This window comes from Mycteria americana, chromosome 5 (genome assembly GCF_035582795.1).
Source record: "Mycteria americana isolate JAX WOST 10 ecotype Jacksonville Zoo and Gardens chromosome 5, USCA_MyAme_1.0, whole genome shotgun sequence".
Classification (NCBI taxonomy): domain Eukaryota; kingdom Metazoa; phylum Chordata; class Aves; order Ciconiiformes; family Ciconiidae; genus Mycteria; species Mycteria americana.
The window spans coordinates 65862011-65889998 of NC_134369.1; the positions used below are offsets into that span (position 1 = coordinate 65862011).

The window sequence follows — 27988 nt, forward strand, 5'->3', positions numbered from 1 at the left end:
GGGTTTGGGGCTACCCTGCACTTTGCAGGCGGGCAGAGAGACATGGTTAGTGCAGTCAGCTCTTGCTGGACATCCCAGATGCTCCTGCAGAGTGTCCACGCACACCTTGAATACGTGCAGCCTCTGAGATCGCAAATGGTGTACAGTTCTACCTACGCAGAAGCTTTAAATGCATTTTGAATTCAGTGTGCTCACTGGGCCCATTCATAGTAACCACTGAAAATAGTCTTGAGATAATTTCTTAGTTCCATCATTTGCTGCTTAAAAATTATTTCGGTGACCCATTCCATAATATGGGAGTGAAAGCACATTTGGGATTTTCAGTGCTTTTTGCAGTGAAAATTGAATGATGGTTGGTTTCTCTTAGAGGAGACTGAAGCATCTGGCTGGGGCAAAGGAAGCGTGTAGATTGTGTGAGGAATGAGGTCAGGTTCTCCTGCTTTGGCTGCATCGGAGTTCCAGTGCAACAACTGCTGGACATAAACAGCTGCTGAGATATCTCATTTTCCTGTTTCCCAGAAAGGAAAAAACAGCAGCTGGGTCTGAAGTGCCTGAGATTATTTAAATGAGTTCCTGGTTATTTCTACAGATATCTCCAGTTTCATCAACAGAGTGCAAAGTGAGAAGGAAGGATGGACCCTAAACTATCCATTTTATTCAAAAAGACTACTTATATTTTTTGTTAATGCTTCTACCCTCAGTCCTGGCCCTAGAGGAGAAAAATGTGTCAATACCCCAAGATGGCATACTGGAAATGCCATCTGGCTGAGAATTTTTGGGACAGGGAGGTTGCTGGTAATTCGGCAAACCTGTGTTTGAATCTTCCTCATATTGCTTTATGGTCACGTGAGGTGAAAAAAGGTAAGAATATTTAGCATCAACACTTTGGCCACTTCTGGAATAGCAAAGCTGTGGGTGACTTTTTAATTATCCCGTGATTTTTCATGTTAAGATCTTATTACCATCTGTAAAAGTACACTACAATATCAGTTCTGGGGGCTGCAACTTGCTATTTTGGAAACAGAATTGTTTTGGATTGCAAGCTGTAAGAGGGCTGCATGTCTGTCTTCAAAGCTGGAAAGAATTGCAGATGAAACCCATAGTGAAAAATAAAAAAGAAATATTTTTAAATGCTACTGTAAAAGTAATGCTTCCAGGGCAGGGGTTATGTATTAGAAGGATGGTTTTGGTGGGCTTTTTTTTTCCTTTTCTAAATTTTTTCTCTCTTAAATAATTTGGCTTTGTCTAAATCTGACAAAGAATATTTACTGTGGGCAAATTAAGTTCTCTGTTTTGGTAGTTGATTCAGATGGGAGGAAGGATGAAGGATAGTTGGGATGGGGGGATGGAGAGAGGCAGGAAATTATAAAACTTCCGGACCTTATGAAATCGCTCAAGTTCTGACTTGTCAGCTTTGGAAATATCTGCATATTGTGACTTCCACTTTTATAATGGCTCTGCTCAGAGGTGCCGTATCCAGGGACCTCTCAGTGATGAAGCTGCATTGCTTACTGACATCCCTTACATGTCTTCCTCCTCTGTGGAGAGGGACGTGCAGTGTTCTGGTTTTGGAAGGTAAAGGAGATGTATGTGTGTGTGTGTTTGCGTGCGCTCAAAATATCTGCTGTCGCACGTTTGTGTTGATAAAGGGAAGGCTGAAGTAGTACACTTACAGCGGGAGCAGGAGATGGTGAGTTTTTATAAAGAGAATTGATTTCTCAGGGCACTCACTCCATAGTTGTGGACCATAGGGTAATTTTGCCTCTGACATTGAGCAGTTTTACCCTGGTTGTAACGAGTTACTTTTGTTAAGATCCAAGTTGGCACCGGCATCTTTGTTTCAGACTTCAAGTGATTTATTATTTTGGTTTTGTTGTTATTTTTTAAGGGAGTCTAAACTCAACGTGTGTCTTAGCCTTTATTTTTAAGGAAGTTCTAGAAAGCTTTCTTTTTCTTAAAGGTGGTAAATTTGTACATTGACTGTTTAAGTGCATTTGGTATGTAATCTGTTTTAACAGGATACTTTTATATTTTCTGTTTTACTGATTCCTCTTTTCTTTTATAGAAAAGAATACAGAACTTTCTTACTTTTTAATTCAACTTTTTTTATACCTTACCATCTTAGGATGAATATTTAAACAACAACCTTCAGTCTTGCTTCAAAATGTCCCTGTGTGCATCTTCTCACAAGGACTTTTCTCAGTTGCTGCCACTTCAGGATATTGGATGCAATAAAACAGAAATTAAAACTTCACCCGCTGGTATCGTCTCTCCGGTTCCCTACAGCTGTAATCAGTCCACGTTGACAGCAGAACACAGTCCAGTCTATATTCCCTCATCTTACATGGAAAACAGACATGAATATTCTGCAATGGCATTCTGCAGTCCTGCTATGATGAATTACAACATTGCCAGCAATTTTGGTGATTCAGAGAGTGCATCTGTGAGGCAAACATCAAGCCCCAACGTGTTATGGTCTGCTCCTGGCCATCTCTCCCCTCTGACCTTGCACTGTCAGTCATCGCTTCTGTATGCAGAGCAGCCAAAGAGTCCATGGTGCGAAGCAAGACCGATGGAGCCAGTGCTACCTGTGGCCAGGTCAGTAGTACTCATTTCTTTAAAACTTTCCTGAAAATTATTTACAGTTTCTTTAGTTCTTTTAAGTCTTTTCTTTTTACATCTGACTTCTATGTGTTGGTGTCTCTGAAAAACAAAACAAAACCAAAAAACCTCCACCAAACACCAAATCAGTCCTAGGTTTTGTGGGTTTTTTAAAATGTAACTTCTGAAATAGGATTTCTTTTTCAATAGCTCCTTAGAGAATTATACACCAACACAAAGCACTACAAATGCCTTCAATGTGGGAACTGTTTACTGTGTATAAACAAAAGTTCAAGACTGCTAGGTACTACTTTGTGTAATAAAAATTAATTTTGCTCTGGCAAATTAAGTCCTTTGAGTGAAAGAAGTAAAGGTTCATTCTTTTTTCCTTTTCTTACGATGTTGTTTGAATTCCATTTTATCTGGATCTTTTTTTTAACTGCATCTAATAGTTGTGAAGGCTTTTCATTAACTTAGAATTCAAGGGAAATGTTTTCTTTGTTTTTCGGTTTTAGTATTGTCGTGGTTTAACCCCAGCCAGCAACTCAGCCCCACCCAGCCACTCGCTCACTCCCCCAGGTGGGATGGGGGAGAGAATCGGAAGGGTAAAAGTGAGAAAACTCGTGGGTTAAGATAAAGACAGGTTAATAGGGAAAGCAAAAGCTGCGCACGCAAACAAAGCAAAGCAAGGAATTCCTTTGCTCCTTCCCATGGGCAGGCAGGTGTTCAGCCATCTCCAGGAAAGCAGGGCTCCATCACCATAATGGTTACTTGGGCAGACAAACGCCATCACTCTGAACATCCCCTCCTTCCTTCTTCTTCCTGCAGCTTTTTATTGCTGAGCATGATGCCATATGGTATGGAATAGCCCTTTGGCCAGCTGGGGTCAGCTGTCCCAGCCGTGTCCCCTCCCAACTTCTTGTGCACCCCCAGCCCACTCGCTGTGGGGTGGGGTGAGGAGCAGAAAAGGCCTTGACTCCGTGTAAGCACTGCTCAGCAGTAATGAAAACATCCCTGTGTTACCAACACTGTTTCCAGCATAAATCCAAAACATAGCCTCATACTAGCTACTGTGAAGTAAATTTACTCTATCCCCGTCAAAACCAGCACAAGTATTAACAGTCGCATAGCAGCATGCATCATCTTCAAAAAGGTGCTGCTACTGAAAAGTCTGACATTGTTTCTTGTTGCTGTTCTCAACTGACTTTATGAAGGCGTTGTGAACAGCAGATTCATGGGCTAAATTTTCAGCTGTATTTGCAAAAACATGTTCCCATTCTGCATGTTTACTCTTATTACAAACCATAAGCAGTGTGTAGATCTGCAGCAGATGAAATGACTCCATTCATAGGCACAACAGCTGTTGGATGGATAAAAGCATAGGGTGTTGCATGTGCTGTTCCTGTTTTAGCAGCTGTATGTTTATTTATAGGGCTCCTTATTTAACTTCAGGAGTCATTGTCAGTATGAAAATAGTGCGTCCTGGCAACAGTTTTAGTTCAATTGTTAATAAATTGATTTGTGCTATTTTTGAGACTACCCACTTTCCTTCTGCAATGGCTGGGCCTTACGTTGTCTGCCCAGGGCTAAGGCGTGAGATTTACATCTACTTCAGACTTGTAGGCTGCACAGATCTTCAGCCTGGCCACCTGACTAGTCTCTATTTGGAGTCAGCAGAGAGTAGCAGGCAGTTCTGGAGTGCAAATCTACTTTAAGTGTAGGTGTGTGGATTGGGAGAGGCCGTTTGGGCAGCACGTACATACAGAATTCCCCAAGCAGGTCTAATGTGAATAGGGCTAACATCCAAACTCTTCCCACTTTAGTTAATGTTTCAAAACTTTGGCAGCCCTGGGAAGGCTGCTGTAGGTTAGCGTTTGAAGCTGTCCAGATGATGGGACAGCAGCTGGAATAACCCAAGAGCAAGAGCACCCCATCTGATGTCTGCAGCATGCTCTCTACAGAGACAGAAGGGAAGCCAAACCTGCCACACTGGAGTTTAAGTAAATAAATCTTCTGCCATTTGTATAGATTCATACAAACTGTTGCTCTTGTAGCTGATGATGACCTAACTTAAAAAGAAGAAATGAAATCTGGAGTCTAAATTTATGGATGATCTTTATTGTTCAGCAGCAAGTAACTGCTGTGTTTCTTGGTAGCTGGACCTTCTCAGGGGTTCATTTGTCTCAGTATGATACATTGTAACCCCCACTTTGTGTATAGAAGTTGTAAAAAAGAAAAAAAAAATTAATTTTTTTTTGACATGGAAACACATGTGACATGGAAACACAAAAAGCAAGAGCTGTAAGTCCGTTATTGTGGATATCTGTCCTCAAATAAGGCTGTAAAGAAAAAAAGCCCTGTATTTCCTTTTGCTTTATCCTTTGGTGAGGTCTTAAATTAATGTCATGAACATTATATTTATTGCCATGGGAACAATGACTGTGATACTACAGATTTGTCGATTATACCTTGAAGGAGGAGTTCTTGGAACTGAAACTTAAAGGAATAGCTCTGGGGGAAGGGAGAGACTAATGCTGTAAAGTGTAAGTAATTTTAAACAGCATTGTAGTTTGAGAAAAGGCATTTTGTTTGAAAGATGAGTAAGAAAGCATTACTATATATTTCGGCCTGTTCCACAGTTTATTTTACCTTTCAAAATAAAGCAAGAGTCTCACCGTGAGAGGAGTTTATTTTCCCTGGGTGTAAATTCCGTTAACATTAGCTAAACTAATGTGGTGCACTTTGCTAAAGCTGATCACTGTGTAATTTGGATCTCCTTGTAGATCAGCTTAAAATAAGGACCCTGAACTCTTGGCATTCCCTTTCCTCACAAGTAGGTTCATTATATGAATACAGAAGAAATTTATTTAACGTTGCTAAATGCAAATGTTATGCACTGTAGTGTTACTTTGCACCAAATAGTTCAACAAAAATTAATTGTATTCCATGTAAAAATAGATGTGAATCTTTAGAGTTCCATTTCTTTGTACGAAATGGCAATAATTTGATGATAAAGACTCTGCTACATTTATTTGCATTATAGGTCCTGTATACCTAGTGAAGACAATAGAAATAGTATCTTAAATTTTGTTGGTGCAGGATCACTCAATTTATATTAAAATGACATGAAGAGTAAAGGAATGTGACAGTATAATTATATTATATTTAAAAGTAGTCTGAAATTTATTTTTGTCTTCATTCCCTAAATAAGAGGATTTTAATTAAAGAAACAAAAGGTTTATTTTAATTATTTAGTAACTTTGTCTTGTTCACTGTGCACTAATATCATATTTATATATTGCTTAAACTCTGCTCTGAAGCCATAATTATTTGCATTATTCTCCTATGCTTTTTTTATTGTGCTCATTCTGCAGAGCACTTAAATGTACCTTGAATTCTCTTTGAGGTGATGGGTTGGCATCTCCATTTTATGATGGAATAGTTTACAGAGATTAAGCAAAAATATGTCCCCTAATTTTGAGATACCTATGACATGATTTTCAGCATATTAATCAATGTTTGGAGCATAGCAGAACCTGTTCTTTGGAAATATAAATATTGGCAGTTGTGTGGTATTAGCAATTCCAGAAGTTATAGTGGAGGGAGTCTCTAGAAAAGGAGGAAGATAAAGATTGAAAAGTATTCTTCAGCTGATTTTTGTCCATCATCTTGCACACATTCTGGGAGGGAAAGGAAGAGCCTTCTTCATCCTACAGCTTAGGCTTGATTCGGATTGAATTATCTCCAGGCACTGAATGAGCCAGTGGCCTGTGGGAGGGAGGGAAGAGTTATAAGATATTATAAAATCTGGACTGTTAATTTTTGGCTTAATGGATTTTTAAAAAATTTTCTCAGGTTTTTTTTTCCTCTCTTTCTTTTTATAATGTACAATAGTTTAGGTTTTAAAAAAACCTAACAGACAACAAATGCCATGAGCAAATCTTGGTACTTGCTAGGTCAAATCCTTGCCACCCTTCTTCATTTTTAATAAAAAGTTGAATATAGGTTCAAGTTTTCCAGGTGTGGCATATGCATCAAACACTTGCTGTGGCAAAGCTAGAGGTAATTAGGAGACACGGTAGATACTGAATAACCTAGATAGTCTTGCTAATTCTATCTCCTTTAGGGTAATCATCTCGTCACTGTTGGTGACTAGTAGGAAATCGCTGACTTGTTACTTTCAAAAAAAAAATCTTAATTCTTTTTATGGAAACATAATATCTCTATATAGAAACGATGATCATAAAAAAGAGAGGAGTATTAGGAGGTGTAAAGCAATAAATCTTTGTCTGTGCGGTTCCTCAGTAGCAGCCAGGGTACATCCCCCATTTTCCTGCATCCTTCGGTGCAGGAGCTTTGTGGGCGTACAGCCAGCTACTGCCAGCTCTTCTGGAGGACCTGGCAGCTCATTCATCTGCTGAGCATGCTGGAGTGCACCAGTCCCGAGAGCGCTTGGGAGGTGGTCTCCAACCACGTGTGGGGCTACCCACTCCGGTTTGCTCTTTGTGTGGATACGCTGTCTGATCGCGAGGTTCTCAGGGTAAGGACCGTGTACCTTAAAGCTCTCGATTATTTCCTAGTTCTGTTGCCCTTAAAGACAACAGTAACAAAACGATTGGGTTTGAACCTCCTGCTGCGCTGCTGCAGCTATTGCAGACGAGCAGATTTGCCGCCCGTTCGGCCCGCAGGAGGAATGCGTTCCAGATTGTTGCTCTGTGTGCAAGCTGTTTGCCACAGTCTGTGGAAGTCACGCAGCTTGCATGTGTGCAGGGTGACGGTTGTTAAACTTTTAAGCAGGGAAAGAAAAAGTGTTTTAAAAAACACTTGTCATGACTGGAAGGTTAAAAACAACACTCCTCAGCGAGATGTTATGGTGTGTGCTTTTTCTTTATTTTCATCCATAACATCTTGGTGCTTTAACGAGGGCAATAAACATCGCTCTCTACAGCATATCAATCAGTCACTGAGATGCTCTCTAGCTGATTTTGATTCTCTTCTGACTCTCACAACTGGATCATGATTCCCAAGTAGAGCTTATAAATATACCTGTTCTACTAATGTGAAACGCCAAATTACTTTTTCTTCCAAATACAGGGAAACAGGAAGGAATAGCAATGCCTTTTCCTCCTTGCATTAGCAGCATATTAGGCATGTGTGATCCAGTGCCTTTATTCTAAGGGAGAGTTCCCCCACACTGGTCTTCCCAGCGTGGCAAAAGGGGAAATAACTTAGTGATTCAGCAATCCGTTAATGGGGGGGGGTGTGTGTGTAATCAAAGACCAGGCTTGTTAAACATCTAAACACTCTTATGCCCTGCAATATCTGAATGAATTAACATTTTTTAAAAGCTTGCAGTAACTTAATTGTACAACAAATACCTGTAATTTTTCTGTTTTGGAATTTGCTCAAAGAACCACCTTTTTTCCTGTCCAAATTTTCTACTAGGAAATTGGAGTACATTCTCCTCAAATACTTATAAACTTGATGATTTTCAGTTGGCATGTGGGTGTGTTTGTCCTTACCTCCTGTCATGAAACCAGCACAAAGTCTACTTTTAATATGTTAGTTAAAGCCTCTTTGACAGCACTTTCAGCATGTCTGTGCTGTTCTGTTTAAACTTGCTCTTGTTGGTGCACAGGTTTCTTCTGCCCTGGCAACGTACCCTTGTTCTTCAGAAGCCATAAACCATGCTGCCTGCTGTCCTATCCCAACTGATATTTCTTCTCCTCCCTAATCCTGCTGGAAGGTGGGATGAGGAAAATTCTGCAGTTTCTAACTTCTGCCTCTGTGCTTAAGTTTATACCTATAAGTTGACTATACAGCTTTCCTTTTGTTAAACTGCTGCTGAGAGTTTGCACATGACGCTATTTTCTCTCTATCTAGAAATTGTATTGACCATGAAGGTAAGGCATGCTAAAACCACCAAGAAAATGAGGTCCAGAGAAAAAGCACACAGTGGATGTGCTTCCTATACCTAAAAGCCACTTTACTGATAATCTAAGTTCCTCTTGCTGTTTGTTTACAGGATCTTGGTGTCAGGAATTGGCTGTTATTTCATGTTTTTATCCTGTTCTAATTTTAATCCAGTCACTAAGAATAGCTCCAGTAAGTTGGAACTATTTGTTGCGCTTCAGGAATGCATATATCTTATTAATTTATATAGAGCAATAATTTTTTTAATGTACGAAGGTATTTTATTCATTGTGTTTCTCCATTCTTCTTGTATTCAGACTTCCTTTTATTTAGCACTAGGAGATCAACGTGAGTCGTCACCTTGAACAGAAAATTTTGTCTAATATTGTGAGTTGATCTTATAGGCTGAGATTCACATCTGAAGACATTTGTCTCCAGCATCTCACTGAATAAATAGAGCCTCATTTAAAAGATGAAATACTTGAGACTAGATGTGTGTTGCTCCATCTAGAATTTTGCCTTGCTAACAGTAGGAAACAACTGCAGTTCTGTCCGTGATAGTGTTTATCATGTCAGTCTGAGCTGTCTGAGCTCGCATTTTCCATGCAAAGCTTCCCAAAGGCGAAGTCCACTTGGTTCACAAAGTCCACTTGGTTCACAAATAGACTTGTACATTTCCAAGAATTCTTCAAGATCCATCAGCATTCCATATGATTTTCCCAGAGGTCATTGGAATGACACATCAGCAGTCCAGTTTTATGCCTTTGAGTATTTTAAAACTTCAGTCTGTCATCATTGAAAGCTCCGGGATCAGACTATATGCTTTAAATAGGCTTATCAGAAAAAAGGCTTAACAGTATTTCACACTATCCTGTGTTCAGTGATAAGAAGACACTATACAGAGAGAATGGAAGACAATGGAAAATAATGAAACTCTTTGCAATGTAGATTAATTTTTTCCTCTTTTATAACAGATGTTTTTCTTTTCTATCAGAGAAATGTTAAAAAGAAAAACTAATGGCAATGACTGTACAAGCCCAATTGCGAATAATCCTGGCTCAAAAAGGGATGCCCACTTCTGTGCAGTCTGCAGTGACTATGCTTCAGGATACCACTATGGGGTCTGGTCATGTGAAGGCTGCAAAGCATTCTTTAAAAGAAGTATTCAAGGTAGGAGTATCAGCTTTTGATAATTTTGCTCAAATAAGTTGTTTCATATGATCAGGGGCTGCAGCAGTTGATCTAGTAATGAGTTGATCTAAAATCCTGGTGTATGGTGCTGCATGCTGAAAACAAAGACAACACGTGATTTGACTATCTTTTGGCTCTTATGTTATCAAGATCTGGAAACATTACAAAGTGAATAATTGATTTCTTTAGAGAATAGGTGGAATACATAGCACGGGAAGGCCCTGCAGCAAAGGCCTCGGTGGGTTGGCACTGCAGACTTGTGAATCTGATTGCAGTTTGTGTCCCAAAGTAGATGTAGTAATTGTGAATTTGTTGTAATAGACAGAGTTAGAGTAGGTAATTGTCTGGAGACTTTGCTTGCCAGGAACTATTCTTGACAAGAGTTTATTGCCTGGAGCTGTTGAGTCATAGCATATAATATCTACACAGTATGTAGGATATAAAAATATGTGTAGCAAGCGTTAGGTACAAACCTGATTATTGTTATTTCTCAGCCCTCCACCCCCCAGAGCCTACATTGCAGTATTTCTTACTCTGCCAGATCTCTCTGTCTAATGTTTCCACTTCAGTGTTTCAATTCTTAAATATTTGGTATTTCAAATTTGCTGACTGGCCACAGGATGAAGTAAATGTAGGTCTCCATGTTTGTTATCACAGCCTATAGGCAGTGACTTATGCACCGTATTGCAGCTTGGGACCACTTCATTTCTTTAACCTTGGCTCTAGTTATCATGTTCTTTGGCCTCATCTGAGGCCTCTTGGTAGAAACTTAATTGGATTGACATTGGATACTACCTGCAGATACTAACACAGAAAATCCTGTCATTTTTCAGTCTGTAGTGTTCCCTTCCTCTTCTGCACACAAAGCCTTTAGAAATCTTGAGATATTTTCTTTTGGATCAATATGGCAGAGTTGGTGTCACTATTAAAACCAAATTTAATTCAAAACTTGTTTGCCTTTTTCAATGTATTGTGCAAGTTCTGCATGGGTGAAAATAGTTTCTATAAACTGGTGCAAGTTCTTTTGATTTCTAAAATAATTGAAGAGAACTTTGTCTCCAGTTTGTCACAAATGGAGACTGAATTTGATTTCAAAGTGTTTTCTGTCAGGAAAATGATTTGCCTGCTCTGCGTTGCTCACACGTGCTTTGGCCGTGAACAAGTTACCTATTGTGGCCTTTTGTACACCTTAATGTACCCTGTCAGGTAACGTTTGTTTGTAATTCAAATAAAAAAGTAAGTTCTTGGCATAAAACACTATCAAGCACTCAGTTGCAACTGTTGTTACGAAGGATATTGCTTATAAAAAATAAAAAACTTCAGGGCCTACCATAGACCAAAATGTTGGGCTGATGTCTAATTAAAATTAGATGGCATGACTGAGCAACTGTGTGTGGTCTCCTCTGCTTGTTCAAGTTTGTAGTGTAGTGTATTTGTCCTACATCTCTGAACATCTGCCTGCAAGCTAAATTATCCCAAGGCCACAGGAGTTTTAAACCACTTTATACTCCTGTGTGCTTGGGTTATAGTGCAACAGAGAGCTTCCTCCTCCTTTCCCCCATGTTGTGTGAAGAGTGATAAACAGTAATTTGTTTTTCAGTCATATCTGCCAGTAGGAAATGGGACAAACTGTAACCTGATCTCTTCTTTTTAAAATTGTCGGTTCAAAAATTCAAGGTTAAAATTATTTTAATTTTGCAAGGAAATAGTCACAATGGTTCAGTTAAATAATTACTCTTGGGGACATGAACTCTTGGACTTGCATCAAGTAAAAAAAGCTCTAGTAGCTGTATCTTCGCCTGATCTATTCTTCAAGTTTGAAAAAAAGAACTTGAAAAACAACCTGAGAGAAAAGACAGTAAGAAATGTAAATCAGTGAATATTTTTTGCATCCTTTGGTAACTACTGCAAGAGAGATTTCCAGTGTTTGGCAGGAGATGATTTGACTGTATTTACACCAAGAGCATACTCAAGTCCAGTTTAAAGTAATAAACCTTTGGACCAGATTATTAATTAATGAAAATACAATAATGTAAAGGGATTTGGGTGGGGGTGAGGTGAGGTGGGAAAGAAGGAGAAGACAACAGAAGAGACTGTAGTGGAAACTGATGAAAATAAGAGAAACACTTGTCCACAATATCTAAAAGTTATACCGTCTGCTTGTGCTTTTCTTTGTGCTATACAGTATGCATTACTTTATACTGGCCTTCTTTCTCTCTTGGGCTGCTTTTTTTTATTAACTTTGGTCCAGGGTCAATCCTCCGAAGACTTCTTCATTCCTGGAACTCACCACGTCAGAGAGTTCAGTAAATAGAGCTGTAGTTTACTTAAATCTTTGCAGGACTGAAGCTGTGTGCACTGCTGTTTTCAACTCTGCTGAGGAAAAAAAACCTCTACTATCTGCCATCTGTAGAGTCCCAATATACAGTAAGAAGTTGGAGGTTGGGAGCAAATTTCCATAAGAGCATATGTTCCATTTTCAAAAATGAGTTGGTATTAGAAGGTGCTTGGTTATCTGACAGTCATCAGTAAAAGCTGGTCTATGTTGTCTGGTTACTTTTTGAGGCCACAGATTGATGTTTTCAGTATAGGATAAATATGTATTTTTGCCTCAGTTAAATTCATGGAGCTTAGATATATGCATACAAAAAAGTTGAGATGCTTAAAATTAAGAAGGTCCCGATTTGGAAAATGACCAAGAGAGGCTGTTGGAGATGTTAAATTTTCTCTTCTTACTCTGCTGCAGGACATAACGATTACATCTGCCCAGCTACCAATCAATGCACGATAGACAAAAACAGGCGCAAAAGCTGCCAGGCATGCCGGCTACGGAAATGTTACGAAGTGGGAATGATGAAATGTGGTGAGTTTTGCATGTCTGTGTTGTTTGCTTGGGTTTTGCTGGCTTTCTTTTTTCCCCTTCAGTCAATTCTGTATAGCTTTTTTTTTCTTTTTTTCTTGGAATCCTATAAAGGCACAACAGGCAATTAGGGCAAGGTTTAAGCTGGTTTTATAGGAAGGAATGTACCAATTCTTAAAGCAGAAGACGACTTTTAATTTTCAGAAGAAAACCTGTGGGAAGGAGTAAGGTGTAGGTTAAGCACGTGAAAACCATAGTACCTCTGCAGAGCTCTGTGAAGGCAGTTTACTTGCATGCTGTGCTCTGCAGAATGGGAACCTGAGACCTCCTGCCACCTGAGCCTCAAACCAAACTGAAATCCCTTCTCATATGGGGTAAATAAACCTGTACTGTGCTCTGCTGCCTGAACGTAATGCAAGACAGCAGTGCCGCACCGAAGCAGTAGGTACTTAACCCAGTGTCCTGCCTGCACCAGTGGCAAGAGTGAAGGCCTTGGGAGGAGTGTAAGAATGAGACTAGCACCTAAGTGAAGCTACTGCTGACAACTCTCAGCTTCCAAAAATTAGCAGTTGGGGACTTCTGGTCTAGAAAAGGTTTCTTGTATTTAATAGGTCTTAATATATTAATAGAATGGCAACTTTTCTGTTGTCCCTCTTTTTAATCCTGTAAAGTCTTAGCATCTACAACATCCCACAGCAGCCTGACCACCTGCCATGTGAAGAACCAGCTCTCTGGTTGCCAGGCTTTTTTGTGGGACTTTGGTGGGGCAGTGAGGGAAAGGCACTGGGTGAGCTGTTCTTTTTTTGAACAGGCTATTTTCATACGATGCCCTCCAGCTCTTCCATCAAAAGAAGTAGTGAACAACCACTGTTTGTCACTGCACCACTCAGAATTATCCAGCCTTTTCTCTTATTCCTATCTTAGAGTGGTGTGACTTCACTATACTTGTACATTTATAGATGGTATTTTAAAGGTTACTTTTAAGAAGAAAATAACTTAAAAGATATTTCAATATCTAATGTACTTTCACAGTCAAGGTTCCTTCTTGTTTCTTATAGATTCCCCAATGTACATGATAGAAATAGGCTGGGAAAACATCACATAGGAACACTGGAGTGGAAAGGAGAAGGTCACTGTGCTTGGTCCTCTGTGATTTGCAGGCGTGTATCTCATTTCATCCTATTTAATGTAGATACCAATTTCTATTCCAAGACTAGGCAGTGTTTTCATCCTCCCACTGCTTTGATCTGAAGGCTGTTTGCAGAATATTATTTCTTTCATTAGGAACATTCTTTAGAATTCCAGCCTGCATTTATTGCTGGACAATTAATGCCCATTTGTTCTTGTGGCAACATTGCCTTGTAGCTCTCTTTATTGTTAATTGTCTGGTTGTATTTACGGACTACATCATATCCCCTCACAACCCTTGTTTTATTAGGCTAAATAAACCAAGAAATCTCCTCCTTTTGCAAAAAAAGGAAAGTAGACAGAATCTGGAAGTCGTCAGGGTAGCTCGTCCTTCAATCTGCTCCAGGCTGAAATAAACCATTTTGCACTGGGATGACCAGAATCATGGACAGTATTCCTGTGAACTCTCCTCACTGTAGTAGCATTAATACACATGTCTTTCTGTGGGAGCTTTTCTCTGCGTACAACCCAGGATCCTATTTGCCTTTTTCATGGTTGCATCGTGCTGGCGGTTCATAATAATTCTATGATCTGTTATGATTGCAGCCTCCCTGTTCATTTCTAGCTGATAACTCCCAGCTTAGAGCTACAATTTCAATTGTTCCTTGTATTATTTTTGTACTCCTGAAGTACATTTAGTTTCTGCTGCTCAAGTCAGCTAGTTCTTTCTATGTGAAGTTCCTATCTTCCTCTGCACTGATGATGCATCTCAACTTTATTGGTGTTTTTCATTAATATGGTCTCAGTTATCTTTGCTGTCTGGCCTCTAGAAAGGAAAGCCTTATGCTTGCAAATGAGACTCCTTTTGAAACCTTACTTTCTGAATGGTGTCACTGTCTTTTGTTCATCTTTATGACTGAGAATTTTACTCAAAGTTTTTCCAACAGGTGTTTCTATCAAGCCCCGGTTCTGGAGTTGGAGAGCTTTTGTAAAGATTGATTCCACTATGATATTATAAGGTGGTGCTCCACAATGCTTTCCTTAAATTAATCCTTTTATTCTAATTGTCCAGGAAGTCCTGGTTTGTGATTAGACCTCATAGGCACTATGGTATTACAAGTAATAAATAATAATGTGTACTTATGTCTTAGCCTGTGTTCCTTTTAAGCTTGTCACATATTCAAAAACATATTTTCCTACAATAATGAATGTTTATAGGACATTAATGGCTGTGCCAGATCAAAAATGACACTTTGAAACTATAACAGGAAAATAACAGGAACTGCATTTTTTAAAAATTAGTTTTTAAAATAGTAGCACTGAAATTTGAGACTCTTGAGAACTTAGTTTGAGAGTCTTAACAATTTAATTTCAGAAAAAGGAATATAAAAATTACTCAGAATTGTCTGAGTTGCCTGATGAGTTAAGTGGCACCTGTGAGTAAAGTTGATGCATGGACACATGGTGACAGACATTTAAACCAGAGAGATTTTAAGACTGTGTTTCTTGCATGAAATGTAAATGCCATTTCCTGCAGACCAGAGTGATTATCTTTCAAAATTTTTCTTGTTAGAGCCGTGCTTTAATACCAGTTTTTTAGTGTAGAAAGCCATAAAAGAGTACGTTTTCTTTTTAATGAAGGCTTTTCCCCATCTCTGCTCCTTTCCCAGGTCACTTAGTGAATGCATTGGTTCACATCTGCTAAAACCCTGGATAAGATAGAATGGTTTGTAAGTGCATTTTTGCTCAGTAGAGACTTGTTGTCCAGCAGAAGTGATAAAAGATCCTCAATTACCACTTTGTAGTTTATGAAAGCCCTTCATAAAAACTCTGCACTACTGGCATCAAATCTTTAAATCCTCATTTTGCATATTATCAATAGACACATTGAGAAAAAATACACTTGTGTGTGTGTGTATATAGCATACGTTTCTGCATGTAAATGTCATTAGGCAGTACATGCCATCTTTAAAACAGTAGAAGGCAGTAGGAAAGTGTTGCTTTGGAGTTTCCTAGTCTGAAATTCTCTTGGATGTCATTGCATTCATAAATGTTGAGAAGTCAACGCAACAAGCCATGGGTGTTTCAGTGAAGGCTAGCTTGGGGGTGCTTTGTTTTAAGGTGATAATGATTTTTCTTACAAAATTAACCATCATTGCCAAAAGCACAATGAGGGGCTTAGACACTGCATCTGCAAATTTCTCCATAGGAAGTCTGTGCTGCCTACCGTTCCAATCAAGAAAGCTACTGCTAAATTTTGGCACTAGGACTACTAGCAATGGTAGAAAAATAATTGCAAACACTGTCACCAGGAACAAGTAAAACAGAAATACTGCAGTAAACTCTGCCCAGCAAACTTGAATAAAATAGATCAGGATAAAATTGATCTTCTCTTGGAGCTTTCTGGTGTTTACCTGAGGAGCCTGAAATGGATTGGGCTGTTTGCCAAAGGCTGTAAAGAAGAGGGGAGCTGCTTCATCACTTAGCTATAGCCACTCTGGGAGCAGCTATGCTCGTGCTTTTCTTCTTTGCTTCCTGAGGCTCAAATAGAGCTTCTTCCATAAGGAGTTTTGAGTTCCCCTGTTGGACTAGACTTACCTTTCATTTCCCCACCCCGCTCCTGTATCTTTTTCCCCATGTGCCAGTTCTCAGCATGTTGAAAATGTTCCAAAGATAAAGCTCCTCTCTGCCCCCTCCCCGCCCCAAGTGAGGAGGCCGAGGCTATTGATCCATACTAAAAAGTGATGGATAGATACTGCCCTGGAATACCGGCATCATTCCACAAGTTTGCAGAAAGAAAAACAGCCTTCTCTGTGGGCTGGTATGGTTCAGGGTTTGGCTCGCTTTTTCTCCTGTGCTTGGCTGCTGCGTGCAGTTTCTAGATAGCACTTTGAAATACTGTAAATTACTTTTCAGACAGAAAGTAAGTGGGGAAAAAGTGTTTCATGGCATTCTTTGGACATCAGATGTATTAATTGTATTTTAGCTATTATAGAAATTACTGTAATTTCAGCTCGTGTTCTCATGTGTGTATGGCAGACGGCAGCTTCTTTGTCAGTAGGTCTGTTCTGTGAACACAGGCGTACTCACCAGAACATTTGCATTTGATTTCAAAGGTGACTGGAGTGATAATGATTTACTAATGTATACTTGAGTGAGTTTGAAGCTCAAACACTTACAAAACCTGATTATAATATATTCAATGGTAGAATCTGCAGTTGCTGCAGAACTGGTTAGTTACATAAGCAGTTGCCAGGGACCAAAATCAATATTAAGAGCAACATGCCGTAGAACTGCCCACCATAGCAGAGAGCAGAGGCATTTGCAATTTTCAAAGAATTTGTAAAGCAGGAGTTGCTTTAAAAATAGTGTTTCACTGCCAGTAATACCTGTTGTGGCTTGTTCATGGGTGAGTGAACAACAGGCTCATTTCAATGGCTTTTTTTTCAATGTGTCTTATTTCTTCTCTTCTTGTGATCATTTACCCATGTGGTCTATGGTGCTGTAGCTCGAGGTCTTGCCCTTAGTCCAGCATTCTCAGCTGAATACAGCTATTTTCTTGCGCAAAGAATAGCTCTAAATAAGGAGAATGCTGTAGGAAGAATGAGGGATTTGATCATCTTGTGCACTTCTCCAATTGCCTGAATTATCTTTATATGAATTAATATTAGCTATTAAGTATAGTTAGGGCATTTGTGGTAAAGTCGGAAAGAGGCCCTAATCTGGGAAGCTTTAAGTATTTTACTGCTGTGCCTTTACACAGATTGATCCACATGTCTGTGTCTAGTTAAACCAAGCATTAAGCTGGTCTACAATTATTTATAATATATAGTTTTATAAGCACTTATACATGCCTGTTGCATGCTAATAGACTTACAGGTAAAATTTCTCAGTCCTGCCTAAACTTTGGATTTGAATAAAAAGCACAGAAGTTCCTTATGTTGTTGAAATGTTGTTTTAATTGGAAAGGCTGCTACTTTCTGATGTGTCAATTGACTAGCAAGCTTAAATGTTGTTTTCTTAGATGTGTAATCTTACAATGCACTCTTTTTTTTTTTCCTGTTTTTTTTTTTTTTTAAAACAAGCAGAATAAATTTTAATGTAGAAATAAATGGTATCTCTCTTCACTACTGATGAGCTGTGTTTTATGCACACTGCTCAGTGAATCAGCCTTCGCCTGCTTTGGCAATATATGGTGATTAAAAAGTACAAATAATAATTCAGAATCTGGTTTGGTTGAGTTTTTTTTTCCCCCCCTTTTTTTCATCACCAACTATATTTTTTTTTTTAGTAACAAGTTTTTTATGCAGAAATGTCATAACACTCCTACTTTGGCTTTCTGCACTGGAGATTATAGAAACTGTTTTTATGTTTTAAATGGAGCTTTTTTTTTTTTTTAATAAGTACTGGTTATATGTGAAACTTGATTTAGTTTAGTTAAATAACCTATAAGTAACTTAAAGGTACTTGCTATTTCCCAGTAAGAACCCTCCACAAGTATTGAGACCTTTAATACTGTCAATAAGTATCACAACCTGACTGAATTATTTTAAGATGGAGCATAGAGTGCAGCTACGCAGATGAAAATTGTACAGGATTGTATCAATTAGAACAGGATGCTAGACTACAATTTTTTAATATTTTTTAAAATTTTACTGATTTCTTTGATCTTCATTAAAGTACCTGGTCACTTACCTGTGTGTTTACATTTTGGATAGGCTACAAAATGTTATTTAAAAATCTTTACAACAGTAAATTTGAAAGGATAACTCGGGTCTTGGCACCAAAGGCCTGATATTTTCCGTGCCACAGAGGAGTCTGGGTGACAGTGTAACAGAGCTGAGGACAGCTGATCAGAGGATGTGGAGTCCCACAAGAGTGCCCTTGGTTCACTTCAGTGCCAGGAACTGAACTAAGGTCAATGAGCTGGTTGCAAGTGCTTGCTTGACCACATGTTGCTTCTAGCAGATGTGTCCAAACTGCTGGAATTTCTTCCTCGTTGTGTCATCAGGCATCTCCTCCTCTCCCCAGCTCCCTCTTAAACCAGTAGTTTTTCTGACTTTATCATTTTAGGTATGGTCCCTAACTGAATAACTTTTCCGTGTCTTTAATTAAAAGACTGCTATTCATGTGTCTTCTTTTTAGGGGCTTCACAGCTCCACCAGGTACTGGAGAATAAAAACTATGCACGTCATGGAGCAGTTGGTATTGTTTGATAGCCCAAGAAAATTTCTCCTCTGCCCTGCATCTCCCTATGGCTTTTAGTCCCTCTGTGCTATTTTTCTTGTTCTGTCCTTCAAGATGCCCATGTTCAATGTGCTTCAGCTTTCTAAATAGTGGAAACGATGTGAGGTGTTGCTTCTTGCTTTAGTTCAGTTCTCTCCTGGTGGTTATGGTCTCTACCATGCACATTCATATGGAAATCAGAGCCCTGGAGATCTCTCTAGGTAGACCACCCTGATACCTAGGCATTTCCTCATCTGTCTCCAGTTGTACTTCTGTTCCAGTTGCTTAGCTCACTGTCAGCCTTTCCTCTTTGTCTTCCCTGATGGAAAATATTTACATACTTTCTGTGCATGACATGACTTCAGAACAGGCTGCAGCCCACTGTGCCATTCTCATGTTTTTCTGAAGCTGACAAAGCACTTTAAGATTATCCTCTTGACCTTTGTGCATTAGTCCAAAATGAGGCTTAGCAACAGAACTCACTACATCATCCAAGTGTCTTTGTAGAAATTAGTCAATACCTCACTGTCCTTTGACTCTCTCAGGAAGAAAAGTATTTGCCCAGACAGATGGTTGAAGAAATTGCTCTGTGACTTGTGTAGTTCTACAGGTAACCTTATTTTGGGTATCATCAAGTCTGATTTCATGAATCTACCATAAGATAGTGTCTCCAGCTCTGATTGTCTCTGCTGGTATGTTATCTTTCCCTAAATGCTGTTCAGCTGCTTTGGCAACTTCTAGCTAGATGTCATTTGGCTAAGCATTTAGTTCTTCAAATCATTGATTGTTTTCCTTCAATTCATTATTTGTACAAATTTTCTGTCAGTACTCAACCCATTTCATCCTTCCTATATTCCTTTTAAGGACGCAAAACCATCCTTGCCCAAAATGGTACTGACTTTAAGCTGGACTTCCAGCTGATAATGCTTCCAGTTCCAAATGCCTTGTTCAACTTGGATTCCTCCATGCCTGAGGACTGTTCATTGAACTAGCTTTGCCTATTTATATTCTCCAGTCTCTTGGGTTTCCAGATAGAGGGTGTTCTCCAATATTGAGAACTTCTTTAATGGTCATCCTGTTCTCTTTTATATCTGAGGTCATTTACTGAACAGGTGGTAAGTGAGGATGATAGCAATGTGCAGTTGAAAGTTCCACATCCTTGAAGTCCTGGCAGACTTTGTTAGTCCTTATCCAGTTTTTTCAGTGCCTTCAGGTTGTACCCAATTGGCCTTTGCATCTCACCCTCCTCATGGGTTGACTCAAATGGTGCTTGATAGCTGCTGAAGACAAGACAGGACTATGACCTGAAAAGCCACCTTATCTGAGGAGCCTCCACCACTGAGAGTCTGCATTCACCCAACATCTTATTTAGCAAGACAAAGCCTTGTCAACAGCATCTGAAATTATTTTTTTTGTGCCCCTACTCCCTTTATTTTTAATTTGGCTTATGTTTGCACCTCTTTGCTAACTGAAACCCAGTACCAGAATTGCATTGCCTGGTTGGAATTTAGACAACTCATGGTCTATATAGCTCTGATGGCTATGGATGAAGAATGGTAGGAATCGCTGAGTCCAGTAGCTTGACAGAAGGGAAACTGCCACATTGCCGTGTCCCCAGGTCCAGTAGCAAGTCTGAGCGTGCATTGTTATTAGGCACATACAGGTATTACCCGTATCCACAGTCAGCCACACAGATCAGCACAGACAGAAAATATAGCACTCATGCGAACAGAAGCACCAGAAAATATATGCATGTATACAATATGGATCCTTCCAGTAATTGGGTTTAGACACTCTGTCTGTCAAATAGTTGGCCTGTGGATCTCCGTATCTCCCCAGCTGATGGCCTCTGGGTCTGCAGCCTCACCGCAGTTGCTGGTACTCAGACCTCCCACACAAATGGTCACAGAAACACACGTGTGCTATGGATCCCTCCAGTAACCAGCTTTAGAAAGTCAATGTTATCCAGTGGCTGGCCACTGGATCCTCTGTTCTTCCAGGTACCTTGTGCACAAAGTCTCTTGTGCGCACACACACACACTTAGATAAGTTTCTGGCAGCTGGTCCAAGCTTATGGCCCTACCAGTAGCTGACACCCAGATCCTCTGGTCTTTCTAGTAGATGGCTTGGAATGCCTTGTCCCTCCAGGTGAACTGAAAAGCCTTTCCTGTTGACTTATCTGCTGGGTGTGATGCCCAGACCACAGGCTGATCATTCTCCTTTGATAGCCCCGAGAGTAACCCAGTCAGTGTGCCTGTTGTCACTGATTAGCTTCTTGGGATTCTTCCATCTTCATTATTCCTTTGCTGCTTTGTCTTCGTGCACTTTATGAAGCCTTTAATCAAACACCCTAGTGAAGAAGAACCAGAGTCTGTGACCAGGGCAAGGAGTCTTTATGCAACACACCAAAAAGACTTTGTAAATGTAGTAATGTCAAGATAGTAGCAGTAGCAGAAAGGATGCTTTTGTCAAATTAGTTGTGGGACTGAAACCAAATGAGACAACTTACTATGCTTTAAGACTCCATGGTCTCTATGTATGCAATAATAAATGTTGGTCTGGTATAGATTTATGTTAGCACAGGCATTTTCATATCTATGAAAATTCAACCTTTGAGTATCATATGTCAGTAAAAATATTGATGACCAGTAAAAAAAAATAACTTCTGAAAGATTTACAGGACAATTTAACTGTGATATTAGAAATGTTAAGTGCTGGAGGATTCTAGTCTAAGTTAGTTACTGCCGTTAGTTAGTTACTGCCAAGTTAGTTACGCACGTTAGTTACTGCCAAGGATTATTTGTAAATCAGTAAACATAGTCCTTGTTATAGAATATGCTGAAGGGGTGAGGGAAGTAGAAGCCATGGCTGAATGTTTTAGCAAATCCCCATACCATGTTTTTAGAGATGCTTTTAGACTCTTTCCATGGCAGCTATGCAAGAACAGGTAACAGTGGTCCCACCAATAACACTGACAGAGAATTGGAGAATGTTTGGTGTTGTCAGAATGAACAGTAAATTAATTACAGGAATTTAAAGGACTGCTCTTTGCAACAGAAATAGACTTCTGCATGCGGAACTCCAAACAGAGGGCTTGCTTCTTCTAGTTGTAGATATCTGAATTCGCTTTGGGGAAACTCCTGCTGGCTTAATGGGACGTAGGGAGAAAATGGGTTGCATCTCAGTAAGTCCCTAGCTGAACACCCAGCTAGCAGTGAGGACCAGCAGTGCTTCTGGCTGAGGTATTTACTCTGTATCATGGCCCAGACTTTCAGAAGTCTTTTCTTCCCCGAGTTTATGTCAAAAACAGAATTTAAAAACAGAATTTACAAACAACTATCTTTATTTGCATTTAAAGATCTGATTTATCTCTTTTTGATGTCAATGGGAATTTTCCCAGGGACTTTTAAAGTGAGTTAACTGAAGCTCAAAAATAAACATTTTTTTAACGTTATTTTTGGTTTAGTAAAATAAACGAAAGCCTCAGCTGAAGTCAGTGCAAACAAAGTTAAGTTGATGCTGAATGCTCTAGAACTTCTGAAACTTGATGTTCAATATTAGAACATCCAATATTAAAGGGTTTTTCCCCTTCTCCCCAAACATTTGGATTTACATAATGCAACACTGAGAGAAAAATACTTCAATGCAATCATGTGCCTCTCGTGTCAGGCTCAAGAAGAGAACGTTGTGGCTATCGGATCCTGCGTCGCCATCGTAGTTCAGAAGATCAGGTGCATTGCATTGGCAAAGCTAAGAAATACAGTGAGACGGCAACCCGCGTAAAAGAGATCCTGCTCAGCACAGTCAGTCCGGAGCAGTTTGTTTTAACGCTACTTGAAGCGGAGCCTCCCAATGTGTTGGTGAGTCGTCCCAGCAAACCATTCACGGAGGCCTCCATGATGATGTCCCTGACAAAACTGGCAGACAAAGAGCTGGTTCACATGATTGGTTGGGCCAAAAAAATTCCTGGTAAGAATTTCAATCTTGTTTTTGTTTATTTTATTCAATGCTTTTACCATCAACGTATCATTCTCTACCCTGAAATAACACCACAGAACAGTAAATGTGCGGTATGAAAATCTTAAGCTTTTTATCCTATAAAATAATGGAGAATTTATTGCTCTCAGTAATTCACCAGGATGCGTTTTGATTTAGGCAACAACCTACCCCATAATTTGCTATCTGTTGTTAGTCAAATACTTGTTCATTTTGTTAAAAAGCATAGTTGGTGTTGCATGTAATTTCTACCTCATCAACTGTAAATACCTGATTAATCTGATTTAGAAGGTTCATTAAAAAGGGGTATTAACTAGATTGCTATAAAAAAGAATTTAAGACCAAATTCTTTCCTTGAATCCTGATAGAAAGTTTCTAATACAGCTGATGAAAACTGAAGTGTGTCCAAGCACTGAGTGTCTGCAATTGCTTCAGTCGACATAGTTGCTACACAAGAGCATCAGATTGCAAAGTGGCACATAGTATCGATCTCAGAATTATTGTGCGCTCTCCTTCAAACCAAAAGTCAATAAGGATGCTTTTGGTTGTTGGCAACACAAAGAACATGCACTGAAGTACAACTACAAGCGTTATTGCCTTGAATGTCTCAAATGCAACCACAGTATCGTGGCAATGTACCACTTCACTTCTTACAAACTAGAAGTGGTGAGCATTTGCAATTCCTTCTCCGTGAAGCGCCCATGATTAAAACAGTCAGAATAAAGAATAAAAGCCAGAATAGAAGCAGCCAGCACACAGAGCAGATAGTTGGCAAAGTTGTGCAGCAAAACTTGCTGGCTGGCATAGACTAAACCACAGACTGCGGCTCTTTAGCGAGAGTTAAGGTGACCAATAACAGTGAGCTGAAAGAAGCACTGAATGATTGATAGACGTAGAGCAGCATGGGGCTTAATCCGTAACTTCAGATATAGTGCTCTGCTAGAAGTGATCCCTATGGCTGTGCTTACCTCGTCTGGCTAACGTATTCTGCAGCGCGTCTGGTAGTCCTTACCCCACGTCCATCAGGACTGAGGAACCAGCACACCATGGCTCCTCTCTTGGATTTTATGCTGAAGGCAACCAGAGCATGCTGGTGCGTGCCCTGCTCTTGTCACGCTTGTGCACTGTAAACAGCGCTTGTGCTGCTTCAACAGGCACCTTGCAGACGTGACAGTAATCCTTACGCCTAGAAATAAACCCGGTGTGTGCGCAGTACAGGAAACAAGCTTGGTGGAGAATGTTTCGTATAATCCTTAAACTAAGAATTTAGGATAAGGGAAGCATACCCTATTTCAGATCTAGTTGGAGTGGCTGAAGGTGCTACCAGCTCCAGCTGCTGGACCACATCTCCTAGTTGCAGATTACAGTCTCCACGCCTCAGCCACTGTGTTGGAGGGTTCAGGTGTGATGGTTTTAGGGTGTGCAAATTCCAGGTCAGCTGCTGAGCTGCTGGGGAGGAGATGCTTGCACAGCACGAGCATCTTAAACCACGCTAGCCATTTGCAAAGTGATAGTGTTTTTGCTGTTAATGTGGAATATTTTAAACTGAGAGCCCGAATCCTTAATCCTTATTTTTCCTGATTTAAGAAACTCTGAAAATAACTGTAAAGTAAGTAACCATAAGGGGTTAAATGGTGTCTATTGCTATAATTTCTTGTTTGATCAGAAAAACTTGATTAAAAGGTACCATTTCAGAGGAGTCCATATAGTTATGTTAATCTGTAGGAAGTGAATTGTGAAGGAAAACCAGAGAAAGGCTTAGAAAACAACCTCATTTTAAGCAATATTTGAATGGGAAAACCAGAACAACCTTTTCCAGTTTCTGATTGTTCTTAATTTCTGGGCTTTTTTAACTATGTCAGCTTTAAAAAAAGAAAAACAGAACATAAACCCAAAACCTCAGCCAGCTGAGATTCAATTTTTTGCATTTTTTAAAAGATCAGTTTCCAAACCAACCCTAATTTTGACATTGATCACTTTTAGTTTATTTTCAACATCTGTCAGAAATAAAAACTTTTTCTTGGCAATAAGAGAACTGTATGAAGAACACCCATTGAAGCAGTCAAACCCCTTCAAAACAGTTCCTGGGAATGTTGACACTTTATCGTGTATGTTTGTTTTTTCTGATCACTCCTGTTACACAGAACAGAAGTAAACACCACTTTAGAACAATGCCAAAAATAGATGTGATGTTTAATATGTACCTAATTATAAGTAATAGCACTGTATTACATGGTAGTTAGAGCATTTACTTGAATGTGGAATTTATTTATTTTTTCCATTAAAATAACTGTGATGATTAAAGCTTAGGACATAGAATTTCAGTTTTCAAAAATTCTTGCCTGAAGTTAATCATCTAGGTCCATGCTCTGCTTCCTGGAGGTAGGGTCTTAGGAAAAAAAAAAAGCAGAGTTCTTGACTAATGGCCCAGTGAACAGTAATTTTATTTTCTGTAAAGCTGAATATTTGCTTTTGTGTAGCTGGGTAAGAAGCCCATTTTCACCTCTAAATTATTATTGGATATTATTTTGACACGCACCAAAAGTGAAAGAAAATATTTTTATTTTTCCTTATAGATGCTGATGTTAACAGTAACTTTTTGCCTAAATAGGAAAGATAAATGTTTATATTTTATTTTTTTCATATTTAACATTTAATGACCTTCTTTTGGTATGATTTTTACTCTGTGACTGTATTTTTGTCTGTACTTTCAGCTTAAGGGGTTGTATTTTTGTTGTTACTCAGTAAACTAGAAGCCAACACCTGGGTTTTTTTCCTTCTGAATTCCAAGTATTTTAATTCTAAGTTGTCAGACGGCAGAACATAACTTCTATAATTGCCTTTTACTTTGTTGACCTAGTTTAAGAGAGTTGAACGTGGTTCATAGCTGAGCTGGTATTGCTAATCGATAGGATGTTGCCATAATATTGAAATTTGGATTCATTATGCAACCCAGTGTGTCGCTGGCCAGAGCAGTGTGTCTTTTGCTAGTTACTACACATCCAGCACAAGCTTTTTCTTGTCTGTCTTAGTAATTTATAATTAAATGATTAGGTATAGAGCACACAGTTTAAAGGACATGTACTACAGCCATAGAAAAATAAGTAAGTAGTTTAATGTATTCTGCAGCAAATGACATGGGACTTCTGACACTGCAATGGAAGCCGTGGTGGTGATGTGCTGTCCTCGATCTTTAAAGCATAAGATCATTAGGAGAAGGAAAGGTATAGTCCTTCTAATAGCTGTGCTCAAAGGTGATAAATCATACTGCTGGTGCTGATAATGTGAGTTTAGCAGATGACATCCGAGAAATCTGGACCTTTAAAGTATCTGTAGATTGAACGCTGGGACTTGGTCTGACATCTCACTCGGCTGAGATAGTTTTTAAACCCAATAACTGGTTGTTTATGCTAGAGAAATCAGCACATGCCTGTGTAAATGTTTATTTAAATAAACTTCTGAAATGTCTTTGGGCTCTTGTTTCCCAGGAAACTGCCACTGTCAGTTTATACTATTCACACTTCCATGATTATTTTTCTAAAAGCACTTTTAAAATTATGAGTGTGTGTCTGGCAGATAATCTGTTGTTGGCTGTGGATTCTCTAGTAAATTCTGTGACAGCGAAATCCAGGAGGGAAGGTACCGCTCCTAGGCTCCTCTTTACCCTTCTTATAAAATAAGGAGCAAGGCTATCAATTTTGAAAGGCAGCACTTTTAGCAATGATAAGAGAGAGTGCGTATTACCGGGTTTATGTCAACCGGGGCTGTCACTGACTGTCTTCCTGCCTAGTAGTTTAATAAGATTAAAATACATGGAGCATTTGTATGAATTACTGACAGCAGATTCTTTGACAGCACAAACGTGCCGTTTGTTATTAAGACCTCAGACAACTGGCAAGAACTACAGGAAACCTGTCTCCCATGGCTAGGCTGTGTAATGATTTTTCACTATGCAGAGTTGTAGATATCAGCTCGTCTAAAAATGAAGCACCCTTGCTAAGAGACCTATCTAACGCAGCTCTGCTTTGAAAACGGTGGCCTGATCGTGGTTTTGAACACAGCTATGCTTTGACCACTGAACTGGTTGTCATCGTGTGTGTTTCAAACCTGTGTTTCATTCCTTGACTGAGCAGTCTGCTTTCCCACTTGCATTTTGATAATTCACACTTCTTCTGTTTTCTGTGTTTGGGTTTTGGGTTTTTTTTTTGGCATGTGTGTGAATTTTATTTCTCTTTATTTGGCTTCTATGCATCTTTTTTCCGCAGTCTTTTTTGCAGGGGAAGGGGAAGGGAGGGCGACGACTGTCTCTCCCTTCTGGCTGGGTTGCAGTGCTATCTGACGCCTTGCTGTAACTTCTGGAGACAACTAAATGCTGGAACAGGCTTATGCACAATCACATTAATTCTGTTCTTGCTTCTAGGATGCTGTGAAGGGAGAGAATGGGGACACTAATACCTTCACCAACTACCCTTGTCTTTTTTCTTTTTTTTCTGGTTTATCGCAATTTTGGGGAAGGGGGTGGCAGGAAAAGGATGGGCTGGGGCCAACACATGTCATTTACAAAGAGGATGATAACACAGAGGCACCAATATGTGGGTTCTTTCATAGTTACCCAACAAACCCAGAAACACGCCTGTCTTATGAGATTAAAAAAAAACAACCTGCAAGGGACAACCATATGTGTTCTGGGGAAAGAACAGACTATTTTCTTGGGAGTCCTCTGCAGTGCAATGCAGTAATCTCCGACAAATGTTGAGTTTCCTGGGTGAATCCCTGGTGCCTCGCAGGAGGCCGTGGGACTCCCATCTAAAGATAAGGCAGGTCCTCTGCAGTCACTTGAGTTTCACCAGCTGTATGGGAGTAATTGCACTTGAACATCACTCTGCTTTATTTCAAATGTTTGGTGGAAGATTTGACAATGATAATAACAAATATTTATGTTCCTATTTGAGATGGCGCTTCTGATGTCAGTGCTCCCTTTTCTGGCTTTCTTCACAACCCATAATTCTTTCTGTTTCTTTTTGTTTCTCATATACTCCGTCTTCTTTTTCAAACCAGAGAAATAAACAGGTT

At 39.5% G+C, this 27988-nt stretch overlaps 1 protein-coding gene across 1 annotated transcript in view; it reads left to right on the forward strand.

Moving 5' to 3' along the window:
- The first annotated feature begins 1473 nt into the window (after positions 1 to 1473).
- The window catches only part of ESR2 (estrogen receptor 2), a 35518-nt gene continuing 9003 nt past the window's right edge, over positions 1474 to 27988 (forward strand). Inside the window, exons 1-5 of the mRNA XM_075503770.1 lie at positions 1474 to 1575; positions 2126 to 2598; positions 9509 to 9684; positions 12452 to 12568; positions 22589 to 22888. Of these exons, the coding sequence (XP_075359885.1) occupies positions 2165 to 2598; positions 9509 to 9684; positions 12452 to 12568; positions 22589 to 22888 (1027 nt within the window). The 5' untranslated portion in view covers positions 1474 to 1575; positions 2126 to 2164. The remainder of the gene's footprint in view (positions 1576 to 2125; positions 2599 to 9508; positions 9685 to 12451; positions 12569 to 22588; positions 22889 to 27988) is intronic.